The 21395-nt window shown below is 35.5% G+C and overlaps 1 protein-coding gene across 2 annotated transcripts in view; it reads right to left on the bottom strand.

Annotated features, from left to right (window-relative positions):
• Positions 1-21395, bottom strand: part of dlgap2a (discs, large (Drosophila) homolog-associated protein 2a) — a 416982-nt gene that overhangs the window by 60024 nt on the left and 335563 nt on the right. For both annotated transcript variants that reach the window (XM_088626474.1, XM_088626475.1), the window contains 2 exons: positions 17502-17652; positions 9014-9233 (listed from right to left, as the gene is read on the bottom strand). In XM_088626474.1, coding sequence (XP_088482600.1) covers positions 9014-9233; positions 17502-17652 — 371 coding nt within the window. The remainder of the gene's footprint in view (positions 1-9013; positions 9234-17501; positions 17653-21395) is intronic.

Below are 21395 nucleotides of genomic sequence, written 5' to 3'. Positions count from 1 at the left end.
CTGTTGCTTTGGACAGGTGCATCATCGTCATGAAAATAGTCACTGTCACCAGGGTACAGCTGCAGCATTTTGGATGGGCTTCGTTTATAATGGTACTTAAGTGGGATCTGTTATTTGTTCAGCCTTATTTAACGATTCAGCATTTAAATGAAGTACACACACAAAGCATTACAGGGTGATGTCAAATCCTATACAAATACAGTAATCCTGCAGTTATTATACATAAAGACATAAACATCCACAATACATTATAAACATAGATATACTTGTACTGTATACTGTACATAAATGATGTATATACATATATAATACATACATGAATTACTGCTGGGACAAACATAGACGTTTGAATGTTCAGATACTGAAAAACCCTGATTATAATACCTTTAAGTCGTTTCTGATAATGTATGGACTGTTGTTCTACAATCTGTCAATTTTAAAATAATTTAAGAAAAGATATTCAAGCCTTTGTGTATGCATTCTTATTTCTACTTTGTTTACAATACATAAGGTATCTTGGTTAAATCTTTTTCACATAAACCTTTCATTTAACTTTCATATTGCAATATTTGATACTGCTCCATACAGTATTTTACATTTTGATGTAGAATCCAAATATATTTTCAGTAAATTTTCCAAGCTTATGCAGTACTTTCTGCTAACATATTTTTAGGTAGCACATACTGTATAGAAGGATCCTACAGTATATGTGACTTAAAACTTTAATCTTATTTTTCACAGAGTGACATATTTAAGTAAAGTTCTCCTGGTGGTTGTATATAAAACCAGAAGAAACATTAACTGTACAGTATAAGGAATTTTGCTTCAGAAATGCTTAAAAAAAGGTAACATAAACACATTGGATTTAACAGTATCTCAGAGAAGCTTACCCAGATGGCTTGCTCTGCCTTGCAGACAATTTGTGCACAGGCAGGAATTTAGTTTTCATTTCTGAGACAAAGGGGAGTAGATCAATTTATTCATAACCTGCATGGGCAGAGGCGTAGGTAGGAGACTGTAAAGGGTTTGTGAGTTGGGGGTTCTCTAGGCCAGGTCATAAGTACAAGCACTGAAGTTTTAAAATGCCATTAAACACAGGGGCTCTCCTATTTACAATGGTACTTTTGATATGTCTCTGAGTTCACATATAGTACAGTATATTTAAAAGAAACACTACCTTTCTGCTGCAGTACTGTACTTACCAGTTTATAATAACAACATTTAGCATCTAATCTGGAAATCTAAAGCAATTAACAGCATCTCCTAAATGTCCTATGATATAAAACATCCATTCGTTTTAGCCTGTTTTCACACTGGATCAGTTTCGATTAAACTTTGATTTGTTCATTTTGTTTTAAAGTACACATATTATCGATTTACTTGATGTTTAGAGATATCAGCCAGGAAAGGGATAGTCTTCATTCAGAAATATTTCTGGTCCTTTACCTACTAATTCAAGGGTATTCAGGACATACATGGTTTGAGAAACCCAGAATTGTTTGCTAACCTTATTGTGCATCACAGAATTATTGCAAAAAAAATAAAAAAAATATATGTGGCAGTGATTGTCATGCCATGCCACAGGATAATATTAGAGTATTAGTATGCTAATACAAGAAGCAGACCTGACCACAAGCTCACCAGTTTAGGTAGATTGATTGATCATGCTATTCCAGGACTGGCTTCTTCAGCCACTCCAAGAAGTGTTAAAAGATTTAAGTCTTCCCCACAGCCCCTGAATTCCCACTGCCTCCTGAAGGGGGACAAAGGCTTTAAATAAATATTAGCATTATGATTCACAGGCTCTTACATGTTCACCTGAAGTTCACCTAAACTTTCCATTAGCTGCCTTATGAGTGTTACGTGATTAATTCACAGTTCTTTAGTTCTTTAGTCCCAGATCTGAGTTCATTACATGAACTCAAAAGGCAGGGAAAATAAAAAAAAATCTTATTTTACATTTACAGCTACTTAAATGATAAACCAATATGTTGAGCTCAATTACTTTTGCAAGAGGAAGAGGTGCTCAAGTTCACTTCACACAATATAATTAATGAGTCAAGCAGCCATCACTCTCAAAGCACTGATTAAGGCATACATGCTGCAACAAGTTTGCATTCATGGTCCCTCTAATCATGGCTTTGCTTTAATAAATGTTTTGACAACACTGATCAGAGTGCTAGTAGTTCGATTTTCTGTAAACACTGTAAACGGATACTGAGATGAATTTTGGTATAAACATTTTTTCTAAAGGTACTGTACATACTATACTCAAATACTTGTACTGATATTTCTCGTTTTTGTTTTCATTAACATTCTTACATTTACAAGAAGCGCAGAGACTTTATCCATCTAGTTTTATATTTATAGAGGTTGATTGTTAGATGTTCTTACACACTTACTCAGATACAGTCTAAAACATTTCCTATAACTTCACTAGCTACAAAGGAACATCTGAGACAAGTAATCCGCAGATCCTATAAACTGAGTCATCACCGTGCACAACATATATTTTAAAGCCTAGTGCAAAATAATCAAAGAAATGAAATGTTAGCATCACAAACCATATTGTTTGCTACTGCCTAATGCATTGGTGCACTAGATATATGGAATAGATTATACTAAACACAGAAGTACAGTAAAAAAGAGTGAATGATAGATTATTCATACATTATTCATGTACAGTATAAAGACTTTAAGATACTTCTGTGCAGTGTTGCAATGCCTGTGTCTCTCTCTTATATACATATAAAGCATTTTGGGAACTTTTGCAATGATCAAATTTGTTTCTACACACTTAAACTAAGATATATTGATATGTACAGTAAACAATGAAGTTGTTTAAATAGTGGAAAACTGTTGTTATGGATTGGCTAAAACATTAACACCCATAACATGAATATGTTATCATATCTTCATATAATATGTAAAGACATTGTCATTCTTGATAGTGTTCAAGAAACCTAAGATACTTTCACAGCAATGTGTTTACTTTAATAATTAATAATAATTTAATGATATTTAATATATGCTGTAAAACAGCTGAATTAATCTCAAGACACACACTTCTTTCGCAGACGTTTAAGGCCATTAGGTTATGAATCCAGCTAATATACTCACACCATTTTAAGCAGCAGTGCTGATTGCATCTATTTTATTCACAGCTGTCAAAGACACTTGCCAGTTGGCTTCAGTACAGTTCTGTGTTTCATTCCAATAGGCTGCAGTCTGATGCAGTCTGAGTCCAACTGTTACTCCTATCAAAGTTAAAGAAGCTAACCATTTTTTTTCACTTGTACTGTTCTTTTCCCGGGCAGATAACCTCCTGTAGTTCACTCTTCCCTTCCGCAGTATGTGAAGCTAGAAGCCTATTTTAAAGGGCCTAGTGTAAATCCAGCCAAAGCCAAACAGAGCATTGCCATGTACAGTAGATCTAGTTGTCACTCTATTCAGTCTACTGTACCTCAGCTGGAAAGCTTAGTAACCCACTTTGACTCTTACTATTCTAAAAACTAGTTGCAAAGGCCTAATTCACTTTATATCTGTTTCATATGGGAGTAGTGGAAGGGGTGTAACAGCATGTCTTGCCTCCCCTACATACGCCTCTGATGGCGAAGCAGATCGAACTCCTCTTGTGGCACTTAGTGTTAAACTTGACATCATGATCATTCACATTCGAATCATTTGAAGTAGAAGGTAAACTCAATCTGATTTCAAACATTTTTAACTTAATTGTAACTCAGAATATACTAATTAATTAAAAAAAAGGTCAATATAAACTGCAAATCAGAATTCAGTATTGCAGCTTCACATTAATTTACTCTGCATAGAAAAAAGGGGCGTTCAGTTGTAGGTTCTCAATGTCTGTTCATACAAACCTAAGTCTTTTTGTTTTTTTGCAAGCATTGGGCTGTCTAATTTAATATCCCACATGTTATACTGTACACAACATAACATACTTTCACTGTTTAGAACATAAAAGATCAAAATGATAAAGACAGATATGACATGGGTTGACTGCTGTATCTTCTGGTCCACAATTCCAGGCTTGCACTTTTTTTTCCAGGGTGTCGTCTTTTGGTCTTCCGTTTTTTGGATGTGTCCTCTGAGGGTCTTGAGCTGGCAGTGCTGTCAGATGCTCCCATCTCCTCAGTACCACTGGCGACTTCAATCCCTTCACCACTGGTGCTTGTTTCCTGGATGTCCGAAGCATTTGCCTCAGGATAGCAGCATGACGCATCAGCTGTGTTCTGTCTTACCAAGCCACTGGTTCCAGCCTGTATACCCACAGACACACGGTCTAGGCAGCCTTTGTCTTCTCTACCAAGGGTCCACATATTGTAGCACTGCGTAAAGTTCAGGAAATTACTGTTGAAGGTCTTCAGTTCTCCACATATGTCTTTGCGTAATTCTGCTAATTCGTAACGCATTGCAGAAATTTCATCTTTCCACTGGAGGTTAAAAGCAGCCACCATATTGGCCGACTCTTTGAAGGTCTGAAGGACTTGAGGCACAGCAGATTCAGAAGCTGAACTATTTGTTATAGGAACTCTAAAAGCAGGGGGAGATGCTGGAGTAACAGACACAGCTGTGACAGTGGAACAGGTGCTGTGCTGACTGTGCGGAATATCTTCTCTTCGCAGGTGAGCTAGGTCCTGCAAAGCTGATGAGGATTCTTCGTCTTCATCTTGTAAGTTTTCCTCAGTTAGCAGTGACGTACCTTCTAGCATATCAAATCCCTCTGGAAGAGAAATACAGATAAACATATAAAGGGAGCATCAAGAGACCACTAGTACCAAAGATGTATTTCTTTAAGGACATTATTGAAAGGAAATGTTAAATTTTAAATATTTCTCCGTATAAGACAAGGGTCTCCAATCTTGGTTTTAGAGTGCTGGTGTGTCTGTAGGTTTTCTTTAAAGCATCACCACATTAAGAGCTGGGAGCAGTTGATAAATTGGTCCAATTAAGGCATTAAACAGCCAAATTGGAATGAAAAATCTGCAGACTCACCAGCCATTCAGGACCAGAACTGAACACACTTGATGCAAGCCAAAACAAAGTACCATAATTAGACTTGCTCTTCATTTCATTTATATACATGAGTCAAAATAAGATTATTTGTTATTTCCATACACTATTTTTCAGTATGTAGAGAGCATACACAGTAAATATTATTTAAGTTTTACAAAGTATTGAAAACTGAATAGTTTTAATTGCTATTATTAATAATGAATGAAATAGCATTCTTTAATCCTCTTAAACATTAATATGTTATTAACATATTAAGTGGTAACATGTTTTAGCTGATCCAAGTTATATATTTGTATAGTATTTTGAAATTGGCCCAATATCAATGGAAGTAAAAGAAAGACAAAGAGGTTAGCAACGATTATCAGTTAATATGATAATCAATAACAATTTGCTAAACAACATATTTACCCTTACTTGCAACTAACTACATAAATGTTCTCATTATAAATACATTTCAATTTCTAATCAAACATACAGTAGTTGTACTCTAAGTGCTTGTATTTGTAACAGGAAGTAAAACATATATACTATACTAACCCTATACTAAAATAAGCATTTTATTTTCTGCATAACATTTACATATAGTGGATATTACAGTCCACCATAACATGTAATGACAATCTTGCATCATTAGAGGAACATCATTGGTCATTTTTGTCTGTTATTCGTTCAACATTTTTGCAAAGAAAACAGCTCTCTTTAAATACTTCAGAATTCTGTTTAATATGTATGTTATTCACATTGTCTTTGTTTTTTAATTTGATTATTATTCTTATTTATTTCAAATATTTTTGCATTTCATTAACTTATTTTGACTCATATGTACACATTTTTGCTTTTTACACTGCCTTCTCACCTCTAAATAGACATCCATTTTCCAATGCCTTTCCACCTTTCCATTGCACAAAGTGAACAGCACTGGGTAAGCTCCTCAATAAACCCAGCACCCTGTACAATGCTGCTCACTGCAGCAGCTAAGCATGAACCTCTAATCATAAATGTACCAAGCAGAACTGACAAAGCATTTGCGGATCACCAGCTGTAACCAGCCAGAAACTTGTGCAACACAATGGTGAAAAGACAATAAAGGCATCACAACTCTTTCATGTCCTGGCCAATCTCCAGATATGAACCCTATTGAACATGTAAGGTCCACCTGAGACCAGTCCCTGTGAAAATGCTGGCCTAAACCAGCCTCCAGGGGGCTCCTTTACACAGGTCTGCACCAGGAATGGGCTGCAATCCCGCAGTCAAAGATTGCTGATCTCAACCACACGATGGATTATAGAAATTGCTCCCTTGGATATAGTGGAGTGCACATCCATGAACACTTGTCTGTGCTCTGCAACTTGCAGGATAAACTTGAGTTAATTGAAAAGTGTCTATTTAATTGAGAAGGCAGTGTATATTTATACATATATATGAGTATATATGCGTGTTGAGATTAAAATACCTGTCAAAGGCACCAAAGATGTCTCCAGCTGTTCCCCTGGTAATCCTTCAAGAGATCGCCCGTCAAAGGAGGAGAAGACAAGTTGTTCTTCTGTATTCAAGGGGTGTGGTGGGATACCTCCCCCTGTCCTCTGCTGACCTTGTCTTATTATAGAGAAGCTTTTCAGCTTTTGTTTTAGGACAGCGTAAAATCGGCTCTGTATGCATATTTCTAAATGAAATATTTTTCCTACTGAAGTGACCGAGGTAGTTTTGACTTCCAAATTTTTGTTATTTTATAAACGCTTTGTGTATTTACAAAGGATAGCCAATTCAACTGTTTCACCAAATCAGTTTGCGTTTGCCCTGTGTTTAGAGTGTGGCAGTGTCTTTACTCTGTTTGACGCATTCTTGGGGTGAGAAAATGCAGCGAGTTCATAGTGCTTCTGAGCAAGAGAAAAAAAACCCTCAGAAGTCAGAAATGATATAGTAGACCAAAGCCATTTATTTTATTCAGGGATTTCAGAGGCATTTTGTAGAATGTAGTGGAAACGGACAGGAGTCTGGTGAAACTTTACAAATCAAGAAAACCTTTAAATGCTGCAGTGAGAATAATCCAGGTCCTTTCTAGAAAAATTTGACTTTAAGGAGCACAACCAATTCTCCTAATTTTCAGATTTGAGAACAGAGCCCATTGGGTGGAAAGAAGCAGCTAGCAAGACAGTGGGATTGGAGGACACTCCTTTATCATCTGTCCTTTGGTTTAAATAAAGGTGATCAAATTGGGTACACCCAATTAAAAAAATAAAGCAAAATAATATAGAACTCCAAACAGAAACAAAACACATTAAAATAGAGACTGGGTTCTCTGGGACTGACCTATGTGATAACATCAATTAATTCCAAGATTTATTAACTTTATCTACTGCATTTTACAGCATTATTTCAATAGGGTTCATAGCTTTACTCTTGGAGGCATACACCAAATAAACTACACAATTCATTTTAGAGGGACATAGGCCACTTGCACAAAGCACCTTGCATACCGACATACTGTATAAACCATTTGGTTTTCCTTCTGGATGATTTGAGTTGTGTTGCACAAAACCTAGGAAAGTGTTTCCCGGAAGGAAGCAAAACCACGTTAACACTTTGAATCATTTTCTTACATTTAATCAAATTGGTATTTGCCATACAATGCTTGCAGTCAGTTTGCCCAAGTAGCATGGTTTTTGGATCTAACGAAAGCAGAGGCATAAAATCTTCTATATTCATGGCTTTTGGGAAATGCATATACCTGTATATTCAAATCATATAGTAGTAACCATACAGCAAAACAACTAAATAAACAGAAATCCATATTGAGCTATTTGAAAGTGAACATTACTGTATGGCTTAATTCAAAATTGGGTTCTTACTGTGTACAACATGTAAGCTGGTGAATATTCTTCTATGCCAAATATTTTGTCCAAAAATTTTACTTAAAAAAAGTTTAGGCCTCATTATTATGTCATTCATATACCTATGATACTAGTGGTATGTTCTTATTAAATTCTTTAACTGTCATGTAATTAATCACTATGGATATTTTAGCCCCAGCACATCTGAAGAAGAAATAGCTCTGTTAAAGCAACCTTTACAATAAGGGAAATGTATTTCCTAATAGGTTTTGTGCAACACTTTGACAGATGAAAGTGTATTTACTGATTATTTCTCAAGGATCACCTAAGGAAATTCTCAGAACATTTTATTTCTGAGAAAATGAACAAAGAAGAACATTATAATCTTACTGAAGTACTTAAGTTACTTTGTGCAACCAGCCTCTAAATTTTCCAAAGTCTGGTAACTTACCGTATAATGATTACATTTTTGTTATTCCCAGTCCTGAATGCTGTAGGCTTACAAGTCAAAATCAGTTAGAGAAGTTTGTCTGTTTGACAAACCAAATACTGGCAAAGCCATCAGGACTTCTCTTTTACCAGGACATTGCTAATGTCAGCCGTTGCAGGGCCCTGTGAAAGCTACACCTTTAGCCTGCTATCAATTATATTCTTCCCTCCCCCTGCTCAAACCCTATCTTGTTAAACTTCGCTTTGGGTTTTTCCCAATTTCTTGAATTATGCTCAATTAAACTGATGTTTTTACATGCTCAAAACAGCACTCATTTCTCATTACACATGCCGTGTGATGTGTCAGTAGTGTGAACACAGTCGTTACCCGTTATGCTGCCTTAATGTGAGCCCGCAACGTACTCCTCTGCTCTCACCGTGAGCCTTATAGTGCACCCAGAGGGACAGATGCATCGTTTCGTGCAAACTTTGCAAGCACCTTAAAATCGTACTTTCAAATACAGAGGCCAAAAAACAACAACAACAACAAAAAAAAAACAAAAAAAAATTACAACAATAGCCAAACAAAGCAAACGGAAAAAAAAAACAGTTTAACATTCACTCTTGAGTCTGTCAAGCAAGGTATCCACTGTATGTAAATATGTATGTTATGTATGAATGTATGTATTCTAAACCTTCTCTTTTAAGCATACTGTTACCTGTTGTGGATCTGATAGTTGAGGTGACTGTGGAAGATGTCATTGAAGGAATGCAGTCGTCATCTTGGGAATAACCAGCCTGAATAGCACGCAGGTAACTGTGGCTTCGAGTGCGGAAACAGCCAGGCAGGTCCAAGGCATCCATAGCCTGGGATTCTACTTCACTAAAAACGGACTCGCAAACTGATTCAAACTGGCCATTGATCTCAGTCTCACTCACCTGAGAGACAAAAACAGGAATAGCAGTCCTTAATTTTTCCTCTTCCTTTCTCTTTCTGACTTTCATTCTTCCCCTTTGTACAGTAAATATGAAGGAGTGTTAGCGAAATGTCCCAATTTTTCAACTTCAGAAGAATACTTTTTTTTAAAGAAAGAATTTAAAACTTCAACTGTTTTAAGATGCACTATCCCATTCTTGATTTTTTTGGGAAGAATTTATGTAAAAAGCAAAAGGGGACAGACAGAACAAAACAAAACGAAAACAGGCATTTAAAAAGAAGCTATAAACTTGTAATTGTATTCATCTCAAATGCTAATTCAGGTTTAATGTGAACCTGAATGTGGTATATACAATGTATGTACTGTTTAGTAAATGGTCGATTTCAGACAGAATAAAGAGGACTCAAGGGACACATCAATAAAAATGATAATACCGAGAACCCTTGTTGTATTCTTGAGTCTTCTGCACTGTAAATCACTGAAAAGTCACCAGTTCACTCAATGTGTTGTATGCAATTTATACAGTAGTAAGTGTACAGTAGGATATTGGTCACTAACTCAGACACTAAATAAATTAGATAAATGTTAACTTAATGATTAAATTAAATGATGTACATATAGTTTTGGTACCTTCTTTGCAGCTTTAACTCTTTTATCTGATATACAGTACGTGTAATTACTTTTTTAAAATTCAGTGACAGAAACCACATACTGTACGTTTAGCAAACGACAAAGGTCTAAAGTAAAATATTGTTAGAAGATATTTTCTTCATGTGGAGAATGAAACTATACCAAAAACATACAGTGTAATAATGGGCAACAGAAAAACAAGCTTACTATCGGTTTCATTTTGCATTATTAGTGCTATCTGTTATCATTATTCCAAAAGAGTGTAAATTAAGCACAATAAACAAGATTTAAATCCAATTGAACATGCATTTTAGATTCTGAAGAAAAAAGTAAAAACATGACAAGAACAGGCAAGGTCTCAAAGGTGGCTGCAGCAAAGGTCTGGCTAAGCATCTCAAATGATTACACAAAGACTTTGGTGACCAGACAGATAGATGCAACCAAATAATGACTTTTATATTCTGAAGTTTACTTAATTTGAAAGTCACTTGAAATCAGTGGGTTTTACACAAATAATGCTTTTGCTGTAATCAAATCAAATGTATGATTGGAATTACCCAAAAATAAAGCATGTACAGTATTATACTGCACGTACAATCATCTTGATCTCCTGATCGCCAATGAGTATTGCTTAACTGTAAAGTATAAATTAACCATTTACACTTTGTCTGTGGCATGGAAATGACCTTTTTTATTGTGTAAGATGTATTTTCTACTCTTTTTTTTTTAAGTAAGGCAAACATAAAATATATTTGTAAAGCTTTTGACTTCTCCTTCTACTGTAATATATAATTCTATATAATAATAATAAACAGAAACTTCAAAATATAACCAAACACTTTAGAAATACAAACCCCAGATCTGAGGTGATTGGGCTTGCTCTATCCTAGGACACCATTTCATCATTTGTGAAAAATGTCTTGAGAAGCAAGTTTGAAAGTCATGTGTGCTACTGTATGGGGCAATCGGGCACCCCAGTGTATTTAAACAATAACCAGGTGTGACAGCTATTAACTGAACCATTAGCATGCAAACATTGTGGCATAAGAGTCAGACTTCTTGCTCACAGACCACAGAGATGGTCCTCCAGTGTTATTTACCACTTCTTGATGTTGTCATGTCTATTTTTATGAATCTCCAGGTACATAACCTTTTTGGGCCTCCTACTGGCACAGAAGATCTCAGAAATCAAAGAGGATTTCAGATTGATTGATTGGTTGGTTATGGGTGTTTGAATTTCTTAATGAGCAGGTCTCAGTAGGTCAAAGCGGGGAAATGGTTATTTTGATGTACAGTACATTACACTTCTGTTGGATCACCACAGGGCTGTGTCTTCTCCCTTTGATTGTGCATTTTGTAAACTTATTGTAAGAGAAAACACACCGATACACATCTTATTAAGTGTGCTGACAACATCGCTCTTATCATCTAATGTAAGAACCCTGGATACTTGAACGGGCCTGTTCTAAATGATTTTATTGAATGATGCAATGAGTTCTCTTTGGAATTACTGTAGATGTTTTCAAAAGAAAAGAGCTCTTCATTGATTTTAGGAAGAATATAGTCCCCTCCAACCCATTATAATTGTCCAGACTGCAGAGGTTGTCAATGATTAAAGAATTGGGACTGTTCATAAATAAAAAATATTAAGATGCAACAAATGTAGCATGGTCATTTATAAAAACAATCCAACAGAGACATTTTTTTCCTAAGGAAGCTTAGCTTCTTGTGGACCAAAGTATTTGAACATTTTTCGACAAATCGTTTATTGAAATTCTCTTAACCTACTGTCTTTGTTTGATGGTTTGGAAAGATCAGTGAAACAAATTGTAATCGATTGATGAACATAGTTCAAATAAGCAGACTTATTGTGTTAAATGTTTTTAGATCAGCTTAAATGCACTCTACAAACATAGGGCTCTGTAGCAGGCTTACAAGATTCTGGATTCAGGATTCCCTTCACTGTGAATCAGCACTCCTGCCATGTGGAAGATGCTTCTGTGCCCCAAGGTGTCATGAAAATGGACTTAAGAAGTCATTTCTCTCCTCTGCAATTTCAGTTTTTAATAATGTAAAATTATTCTTTGTTTCCTGTGATATTGTTTGTCCTGAACTCTTTCTTGGTTTTGGTGGTTTTTGTTGTGTTTATTGTACTGTTGTGTTGGACTTAACAAAAATTTTTTTCCCCTAGGGCATAATAAAGCTTGAATTGACTTAAAATGCAGTGATACAAGTGTGAAGTTAATCCCAGATTGAAGTAGAAAATCTTGAATAAACACTTTATTGTGGAAACAACTGTAATCTTGGGTGAAAATGTGATAACTTTGGAATCGGCATTGCTGTAAGAATAGGTCACCATATTGCTGTTCAGTGTATTATGCTTCAAAGGCAACAGGCCACCTCCAATGATTATGGCCTCACACACTATTTTGCTCCTTCTACCAAATTAATGCTTCTCCTTTTCCATAATGTTAGTGAACAGTTTGTGGTTTGTTTGAAAATCATTATGTCTGTCATTTCCTGTAGTGATACTGAAGCACCAGAAATCACTACATGTACATACAGTACATCCAGGGGATTATTGTTTATGCTGACATGTAAATATAAGTTTAGGACAAGTGATGCTAAACTATTAAACTGTGCTTTGGGTTTTTCCCAATTTCTTGAACAATAAATGCAGTGTCTTGCTCATGCTATGAAGCATGATTATGACTTCTTATGTCTTCCACTATGTCCAGTTGCATCAAGAGATATAGTTGTTCCTGTGTGGACATAAGCCCTCAGTTACACTTGGTTGATCATAGGAGCATCCTTACTGTTGGCAATCTCCTGATGTGTATTCTAGTTGAATGAATTTGCTATTGAATCATTTAACAACACCATATAGTGTCATTGGTGACACTGTGATACTATCAATGTTATCAAAGTTTGATAAGAACTTAATTTGCATCCCCTACGTACTTGTAGACATTTTGCATGTGTAAATTAACGAGAACACAATTTCTGCAATTTTGCCTTTACGGTGCAGTGGCTCTGAGGCTAAGGATCTACACCTGTGGTTGGAAGGTTGCCAGTTTGTATCCCGTGGCCGGCAGATAAATCCTACTCTGTTGGGCCCCTGAACAAGGCCCTTAACCCCAACTGCTCCAGGGGCGCCGTATAAATGGCTGACCCTGCGCTTTGACCCCAAGCTTCTCTCCCTGTCTGTGTGTCTCATGGAGAGCAAGTTGGTGTATGCGAAAAAGACAAATTCCTAATACAAGAAATTGTATGTGGACAATAAAGTGATCTTATCTTAGTGTCATTTGTGCCAGTAAAATTCCCAGGGTATCCTCATTCTCTCTTTGACAGAGCTACAACATCAATGTTATCAAGGTTTGATAAGAACTGAATCTGTGTCCCCTATGTACAGTAATTGTAGACATTACTTTTGCATCTGTAAAATCATGAGCACAAAGTTCTGCCATACACATGTTGTCACATTTTGCCTTTACTAATTTAGGGAGCAACATGAAGAGGAAAAAAATGCATGCATTCTAACCTTTTCTACAAGAATAGCACATCCACTAATACTAAACATAAAGAAGCTAACTTGGTATAACTGCATTTATGTTCATGATATGTGAAAGTAGATGTTGCGTTTCTAAAGTGTTTCAGTATACATTTTTGGATTATCAGATGTATTCTTTAACATAATCATTCTTTTACATCAATTTCCCTATGGGATTAATAAAGTATTTTCTATCTATAATGGTAAAATGTTAATTACATTGAGTTACATTGGTTGCATTTGAAAGGGTTAGAATAATCCAATGAGAAAATTAGGTCAATACTTAATTATTTGTGCTACATATTTTCATGTATTATATTCAATGGGAAAAAATATGAAAGCTCTATTACATATTTATTTCCACTACTCCATTTTTATACCTTATATTGTGGAAAGCGTGTGTAATAATTTACATGTACTGTATATGAAACACAAAATAATTTACATGTATGTGGAAAAAAAATCCCTTTTCAGTTTTCACAATATAGTACTGTACAGTATGTCTAGTCCAATGATCACATTTAAACTTTTTTATACTGTACATCTGTCTTCAGAAATATGAAGAGAAAAAATAGGTACTTAAGCAAAAAGCCTTGAGAATTGCCATGCTCATCCTATGTTTGAAAGTTAATCTTTTTAGCAACATTTATTTAACTAAATAACCAATTAGTATTTTTCTTTGTAGTATGTATTAGAGATATGCCAGATATGCTGAAAATACTCTCATATCTTAACTGTTCAAAGTTGAAACATATAAAATACAAAGCAATATTAAAGAGCTGGGTTCAGTGTGTCCCACTGTTTTTCCCTTGCTATGTCCTGTTTTGAGTTTTACTACATGCAATTAAGATGCAAAGCATATAGTAGTTGTTGAACAACATATTTACAGGCCTAAAGGAGCAATTAATTTGACACTTGGCTTTTGAGAAAATTAATAATAGACAAGTAGTACCTATGCTGCAAGCCATTTACTTCAGTCAGTAATTTACCTATTTTTTATGTTCAAGATTCTAATTACGTTATTGTTAAAAATAATGACAGTTAAGGCTGAATAGTTGAACGCTCAGTCTGCCACTATAATTTCAATTAACAGAAACATTTGCCTTTGAGTCGTAAGCACCTCGATAGCACCTAATGTCAAAAGAAATGAATTATTTTAATTATGTAATCATTCTTTATATGGTCTCTTTCATTACTTGAAACATAAAAGCTACTATAAACATAAAAGATTATATAAGAGCTGTAGAAATCTACTATTTGATATTTTTTCAATTTTGCCTTCTCTGTTAGAAACAGTAATCCTGTTGAAACTTTGTTTTTGAAAGAGAGATGAATTCTCCGCATATAGGATGTCTCATTTCTTTCTCATGTGTGATTTATGCACTCTAACTGTGGTATATTATGAACTATTTGTATTTCGGAGAGGTTTACATTATTGAAATACCGCCTGGCAATTTTATATATAAATCTTAACAGTTAATTAAAGATTTCCGGAAGACAACAGAACTCACATATATTGTTAGAAACACCGTAGAGCTCATAGGTATAAATTCCATTGACAGGGTAAAAGCCCCGAGAACAAAAAAATCATTTCTGCCTGTTTTTCTTATAAAACAGTATGACATGTACTGTATAATATCGTTCCAAAAGGACAGTACAATTCAAGCTTATCAGCACTACCAAGAACCACCCTTCAGAGAAACTGACTAACCAAGAGTGTCTGCTGTCCATATTCTCTTTTCTCTTGTGACCTAGAAGCATAATATTACCTCAGGAATCTGCTGGGCCTCAGTGAGCTGCTGCTCACAATGAGCAGCTGAGGTGTGACAAGATACTGTACATACAGTAACGAGAATAGGCCCTTGCAGATTCCTGGAATGTGGATCTTGTGGTAGGTCTACAGTTAAGACTGGTGCCTCCTTGTGGCCAGCTGACACAAGTGATGTACAAGATCTGTAGCTCATCAAGCCCATCATACAATGAACATCATTTTAGCCTGGAATAGAGTAAGGAACATTTTATGTATATGCATTTATATAGATTTTCAAATATACAAAAAAGGCAATAAAAACACTTATTTGTATTCTTGACAAAACATGTCATTTTTTTAAAATTTCATTTCTTGTGTAAGAAAGAAACTTGACAAAGGTGGTTCTTTGTTGGTTGCCTGGTGACAAATTTTAAAAAATGAAGCCGCTATCTTAATATTTGTTATGTAATGTATATACATTGTATATACCTTGTTCTGTATTCTGTGTATGTCTGTAAACATAGAGCTGTGACAGCATGCATGCCAACATAACCAGTGGGCATCGGAAGCAAAATCCCACTGCAGATAAGCCATTAAAACAAAACTCAAAACTAAAGCCAAACTTGAAAAAACTTGAGTTTCCCTTGAAAGTGCATAATGATGCATTTAATCATCCAGGTCTTCAATTAAAAACATCCAATGCCATCTTTCTTTTGAAGACAATGGGTGTCCTCACTCACGATGTTGCAGTATATGGTCACTTGGAGTTTACAACCAATACTCATTACATCCATCAAATTATTTTATATTATAAACCGAAAAATCTTGACCATGAGGCCTGCAGTTTTAGCCTCTTTAAATTATCCCCTGTAAAGAGTTGAAGTGATCCAATTAAGAAAGCAAATGTTTTGATAAGGTTCTTTATAGTTTAATTGGGATGAAGACAGAAGGCCTCACACATCTCAAAGACTGGAGGTTCCCCTGGAGATTTACAAGGAAAATATATAGTTGGCTTAAAATAATATCAATAATGATGTTTAAGTACCGATGAAGTTATAATGTGCTACTGTATCTACAAGAAAAACAACAAGAGCGAAATTGCGCTTTCAAAGGAAAACTCACTACTTGCCTGATCATGTCACAAGGTACTGAAGGGTACTGCATCTTTAAAACGCTTTTCATACATCTGAAGTGCAGAAATATGGGAAACTTAAACATGATATTTCAATTTTTTGGACGAATTAAGGAATCAACACCCCTTTCACCATTCATGTAGACTTGAATTTTATTATCCGAGCTTAAAGCAGAAACCCAATTTTCTGGAGTAATTATCCCTCTATTACTTTGTTTCTTTTGATTTCATTGTTTCTTCAAAAGACTAACAACAGGTTAATCTATAAATACAGTAATTTCATATCAGGGACTGAAAATAAACACAGCATAATGTAACCCCCACCCTTTGTTTAATTTTGAAGTCTGAGCAGAAACTAAAAACTCTAAAAAATAAAAAGTAGCTCCATGTTTCCCATTACCTCACAAAATATAAGTAAGGTACAGAAATGTTAAGTATATATTGTGAGTCTGAAAAGGATTTACAATGTGCACAGAAAGGTGAGGTGACAAATAGCTCACTCATTGTTTATTGAGGAGTAATGAAGGTTGCCCACAAGAGTTCTCAAAAATTGGTATTTTTGGACCTTGGTATTCTGTCATATTTAGGTAGAATCACAGTTAGACTCCAAGACATGCAATGTAAGGACATTAAATGTATTCACATTTATTGGATCTGTTTCCTCAACTGCATACAATTTCACAGTGAGAAAAAAATCCTGTGTGGTCGGTGATCAAAATCTTGTTATATTTAATCATCTCTTCAAAGTTTGGGACAACGATGTATGCTACTACACAAAACTGTGTCGGGGTCAGGAAACATGGGCTGTGTTATCAAGGTAATAGAATATTTCCTCTTGTTGCCAAATAAATACATAACCACCAATGAGCAGCTATTAGTGTGAAACACCAGCTGGGACATTTGAAGAATTTAACCAAATGCAATAGGAAACATATTCTGTTGTTTTTGCATGCCAACCTCATCAATGTCTAGGAACAGTTTTAACCACGCTTATTTTTTTTGTGAATCACATTTATCACTAACCTTAAGAAAGCTCAAACCCCAGCGCAGAGTAGACATATTTCACCATAATGTGGCTCTCATCTGAAAATGTCAAAGCACAGCGGCCCACTGGAACACGCTGCGATCTTCTGTTAAACAGTTGGTCTTCTCCCGGCTCTTGGTTCAAATCCTCTGATTTGTTGTGATTTATGGAGATTGAACTCACCTGACTAACACAGCTTGCCTGACTGAGGGTGCTGACTGCTCTCATGTAGCTCTGATTCCTGGAACGAAACTTGGGGGAGTTATAGTTGGCTGTCGGATCCAGGCTGACACTGGGATGCATGTCTCTTGCAGCTTGCAAGTGGTAGCTCTGACTAAATGAGGAAAGAAGAAAGAAGAATGAGTGCAGTTTTCCATATGATTGATATGATTCAATTCAGTCTGAATTCCTCAGGGGGATCAGCAATTGCTGACTTAAAGTGTTTGTACAGCTAACCAAAAGAAAATAAGCATGTTATCAGCAAAGGACAGAAATAAAATTTCAAAACTTCATAGGAAGGAAATATTTATTTCATCCTTAATGTTTATGTTTTTGTTAAGTCAGTTATAGAAACACTGTGTGCAGTACATGAGACAAACAGTAAAAAGCTGTGAGAATATAAAGTCATGTACAGTACAATCCTCAAGGCCCAAAAACGTGTTCCTCCCCAGAGTGATCACATTGACCAAGATGTACATCCAGAATTTCTCAGATGATGCAATTTCCCAAAATTAGGCAATGAAACACCATAAACAATTGCTGGTGGTTCATTTAACAACGGACAAAACATGTTTTTCTTTCAAAAATGGTTGAGAGAATGTCCAAGGTAGAGTGTACAGCAAATGAGTAACCATGACTCCAAGGAAGGAAGCATAATTATAGTGACTGCACAGAAATTATCACCCTGGGAGTATTCTGAGAGGAACTTTTCAAGGAAAATAAATGTTTTGAATCATGGGGATGCATAAAAATACAGTAAAAACAAGAAAAAAAGTGAAAGGGAATTTAATTTTACTTCAAATCTAAACATACAGTATCATAGGAAGAGAAATATCTTTTAAAAGCTATGCTGGGAAGCATTGTAGGTTTAAGTTGTTTTTTCGTCAGATAATGAAATCTTTAAACACAAAATTTGCCCTAAACAATCAAGATTTATCAAAAGCACAACAGAGTTCTACTGATCAAGTCACCACAGAATTCCAACAGGAAGTAATATGGATTTTTTATAGTCAGACATATTGCTCAGGAAACCTGTATTTAATCAAATACTTTTTTAATATACTAAAAAACATTATAAAATCATATTGGACCCAGATCTTTGGTAAAGCATTTTATCTGTTTACAAAAAAAAGTCTTAGAAGAACAAGCTGTCTAGCTTTTATAAACCACAAACTGCGATGTGTTCAGGAATAATGCAAATGACTAAGTTCAGAGACGAGAGCTCTCTTCTTTGGGCCTACAGACAAGAAGGTTAATAATATGTGTATCCTTCTGATAAAGCAAGAGTTCTGTAATGAGGGTTTCTCTTCAATGACATGAACAAGGTTAAGCACCCATTAAAGTAATATTTACTTACAAGCATAACTGCATTAATAAAACTGTGAGAGAAGAAAACCATCCTGAAAAGCTCATTCAATCTCTTAAACAAACATACAGTACATCCTCTGGAATCCTCTGGAGAGTACACAATCACGATTGTGTTTTCAACTGTTCAACACCTCGTACAACTTGCAGATGAATAATGCTCCAAGGCATGCTTGGGATACCAATCTCATGGAAAATATGGAAATCAGTCCCAAGTGTGCATTTGTAGTAACACATTTACTGACTGAAGCTACATGAACAAAAACAATTTCACAGAGGAACAGTAAGTAGTCAAATGCAATTTGAGCAACAACAATGATTTCACAAAACACAGAGGAAAGTCCATCTTGATGACACGTGTAGGAAAATAAAATTGCTTCAAGAGCTTCTTTTCTAAGAACCTTCCTTGTGGAAAAGTATGTTAGATTTATATTTTCGTTTACTTCATGTACTACAGATACAGTAAAAGGCCTCCCAGACTGTATTATGGAATATCTCTAGCTAAACAATATAATCAAGTTGAGCAGCTTCACTGAAAACATTGGCACTCACAGCCTTTTTTTGAGATGTTTTTTCATGCACACTGTAAGAGCCGAAGGAATCAAACGAACGCGGATATTCTCCGTGAAACGTGGCGTGAATTATCTTGCCATATAACAATACAGACAAATCGTTTTTAATCTTCTTCAAAAAATTTGATTAACAATGATTGATTTATAAAAATAAAGCCAATAGATTATGAAGCTGTGGTTAATTAAAATAGAAGATAAACTCCATAAAAAGAACAAATTGACATTGAGACAAAGTGCAAAAATGATGTACTGACTTACTGTAATATTCATATTTGTAAACACAGTTTTTATATAGAGTGCATTTTAAATGTATTGAGTCTATCCAAACAACATCCAAGCAGAAGTAGATGGGAACAACATGACAGTTTTGGTCAGAACTACATTCCTCAGAAGACAGTGCAGGTGGAATGACAGTAGAAATGACTGTCCTCAGTCACCCAACCAATTAGTGGAACACAATTAGTTGGGTGCCAATCAATTACCAGGAAGCAAAGGCTTCCCGTGACTGTCAATGTCTGCTCTTTCTTAACCGTCTTGCTACTTATAGAGAGGGCAGATAGGATATACTGTATAGAGCTAAAAATGGAGGTGGAGTTCAGAACTAGGGTTTTGTTTTCAAAATAAATTTTGATCAGTTTGATTTCCTCAATGTTAAATAATCAATATTATTTGTGTGACACAGCCGGTCCTCTGTGTCTATTTCTTGAGACTACTGTGTGCAAAGAAATGGATGCACATGCTTTAGGAAATTGGATAACAATTCTAAAGTCCATTCTAAAGGAATCTAGAGGATTCTAAAGGAATTCAATGAGAATCTAAACTTCTCATTGAATTAAATTTGTGAATTTGTCACTCCTGATCTGCTTTGTAGTTGGACTGCTGGTACCAGTGGATGAGGAGAGTCCCTTGTTAGATGTTGATAACTTTGTAATCCTCTGAGATCAAAAGCTTTCTAAAAAATGAAATATAGTTATCTGCTAGTAAACGCATTTGATTTTGAATGTTCACTTTTAGGCCATTCCTCTGAATAATATGCTGCAACTAGGAAGAACATCTTCAACAATGTACTGTATATATTGCAAGGATTTTAAAATATTTCAGGCTCAAACCCTTCCCATTCCAGAATGATACTTTTGGTTGAATTTTAGATGAGAGGAACGGTGTGACTGAACTTTATGTTTACCAATTTAACCAGTTTTGCAATAGAAATGAGCCCTCAAGATAGTTTTGGTGATGGATGCCTGCCTGATGCTCTTCAAGATTTGTATGGATTACTTTCCTATGACACAGTCTAATAATTAATAATTTATATTAATAGTTTTTCCTCTTAATTTGGCCATTGCTTCTCCTCAGTAGGTACTGCAGTAAATTGAAATTTTATCATGTGCCTTTTGACTATGTTACTAACAAATTGAATTAAATATCAAGGTCCTTCTTTTCACCTGGTGTACAGTAAAGGAGTTGCCTAATAATTGGCCATACAGAACCTCTTGAATATTCACTCCTTAAATAAACTTTAAACATCTAACCAATAAACCATTTGCCTTTGGGATAAAGGAAGCACAATGTATATTTAGAATGCCTGTTTTCCCTAATAAATAAAACCTGACCTTTGCATATCAAACGTTTTGAGGCAACTAATGGCTTAATTTTCTAAACTTCTGCAGCTCTGACTTTTATCCCCTTCGTGCGAGTCCGTGACCTGGAAGCGCCTGGTCCCGTTCGTATTCGTCCGGTTCCGACCCAGTTCTAGTTTTTATCTTGTCTGTTTTTGGATGGATCTCCCGGTTTTTGACTTTTGCTTTCGTTTTGGATTCCCCCTTTGGATTTCTACTGGATTGTTTACCCCGGACTCACCCCCCTGAAAACTAGCGCACCAAGGACACGCCCCCCCCCCGTTTTGATCACCGTTTCGATCCCC

The sequence above is a fragment of the Lepisosteus platostomus genome, chromosome 3, assembly GCF_059453375.1.
Source record: "Lepisosteus platostomus isolate fLepPlt1 chromosome 3, fLepPlt1.hap1, whole genome shotgun sequence".
NCBI lineage: Eukaryota > Metazoa > Chordata > Actinopteri > Semionotiformes > Lepisosteidae > Lepisosteus > Lepisosteus platostomus.
Note: the sequence above shows the minus strand (reverse complement) of the source record. Positions and strands in the feature narration are given on the sequence as shown.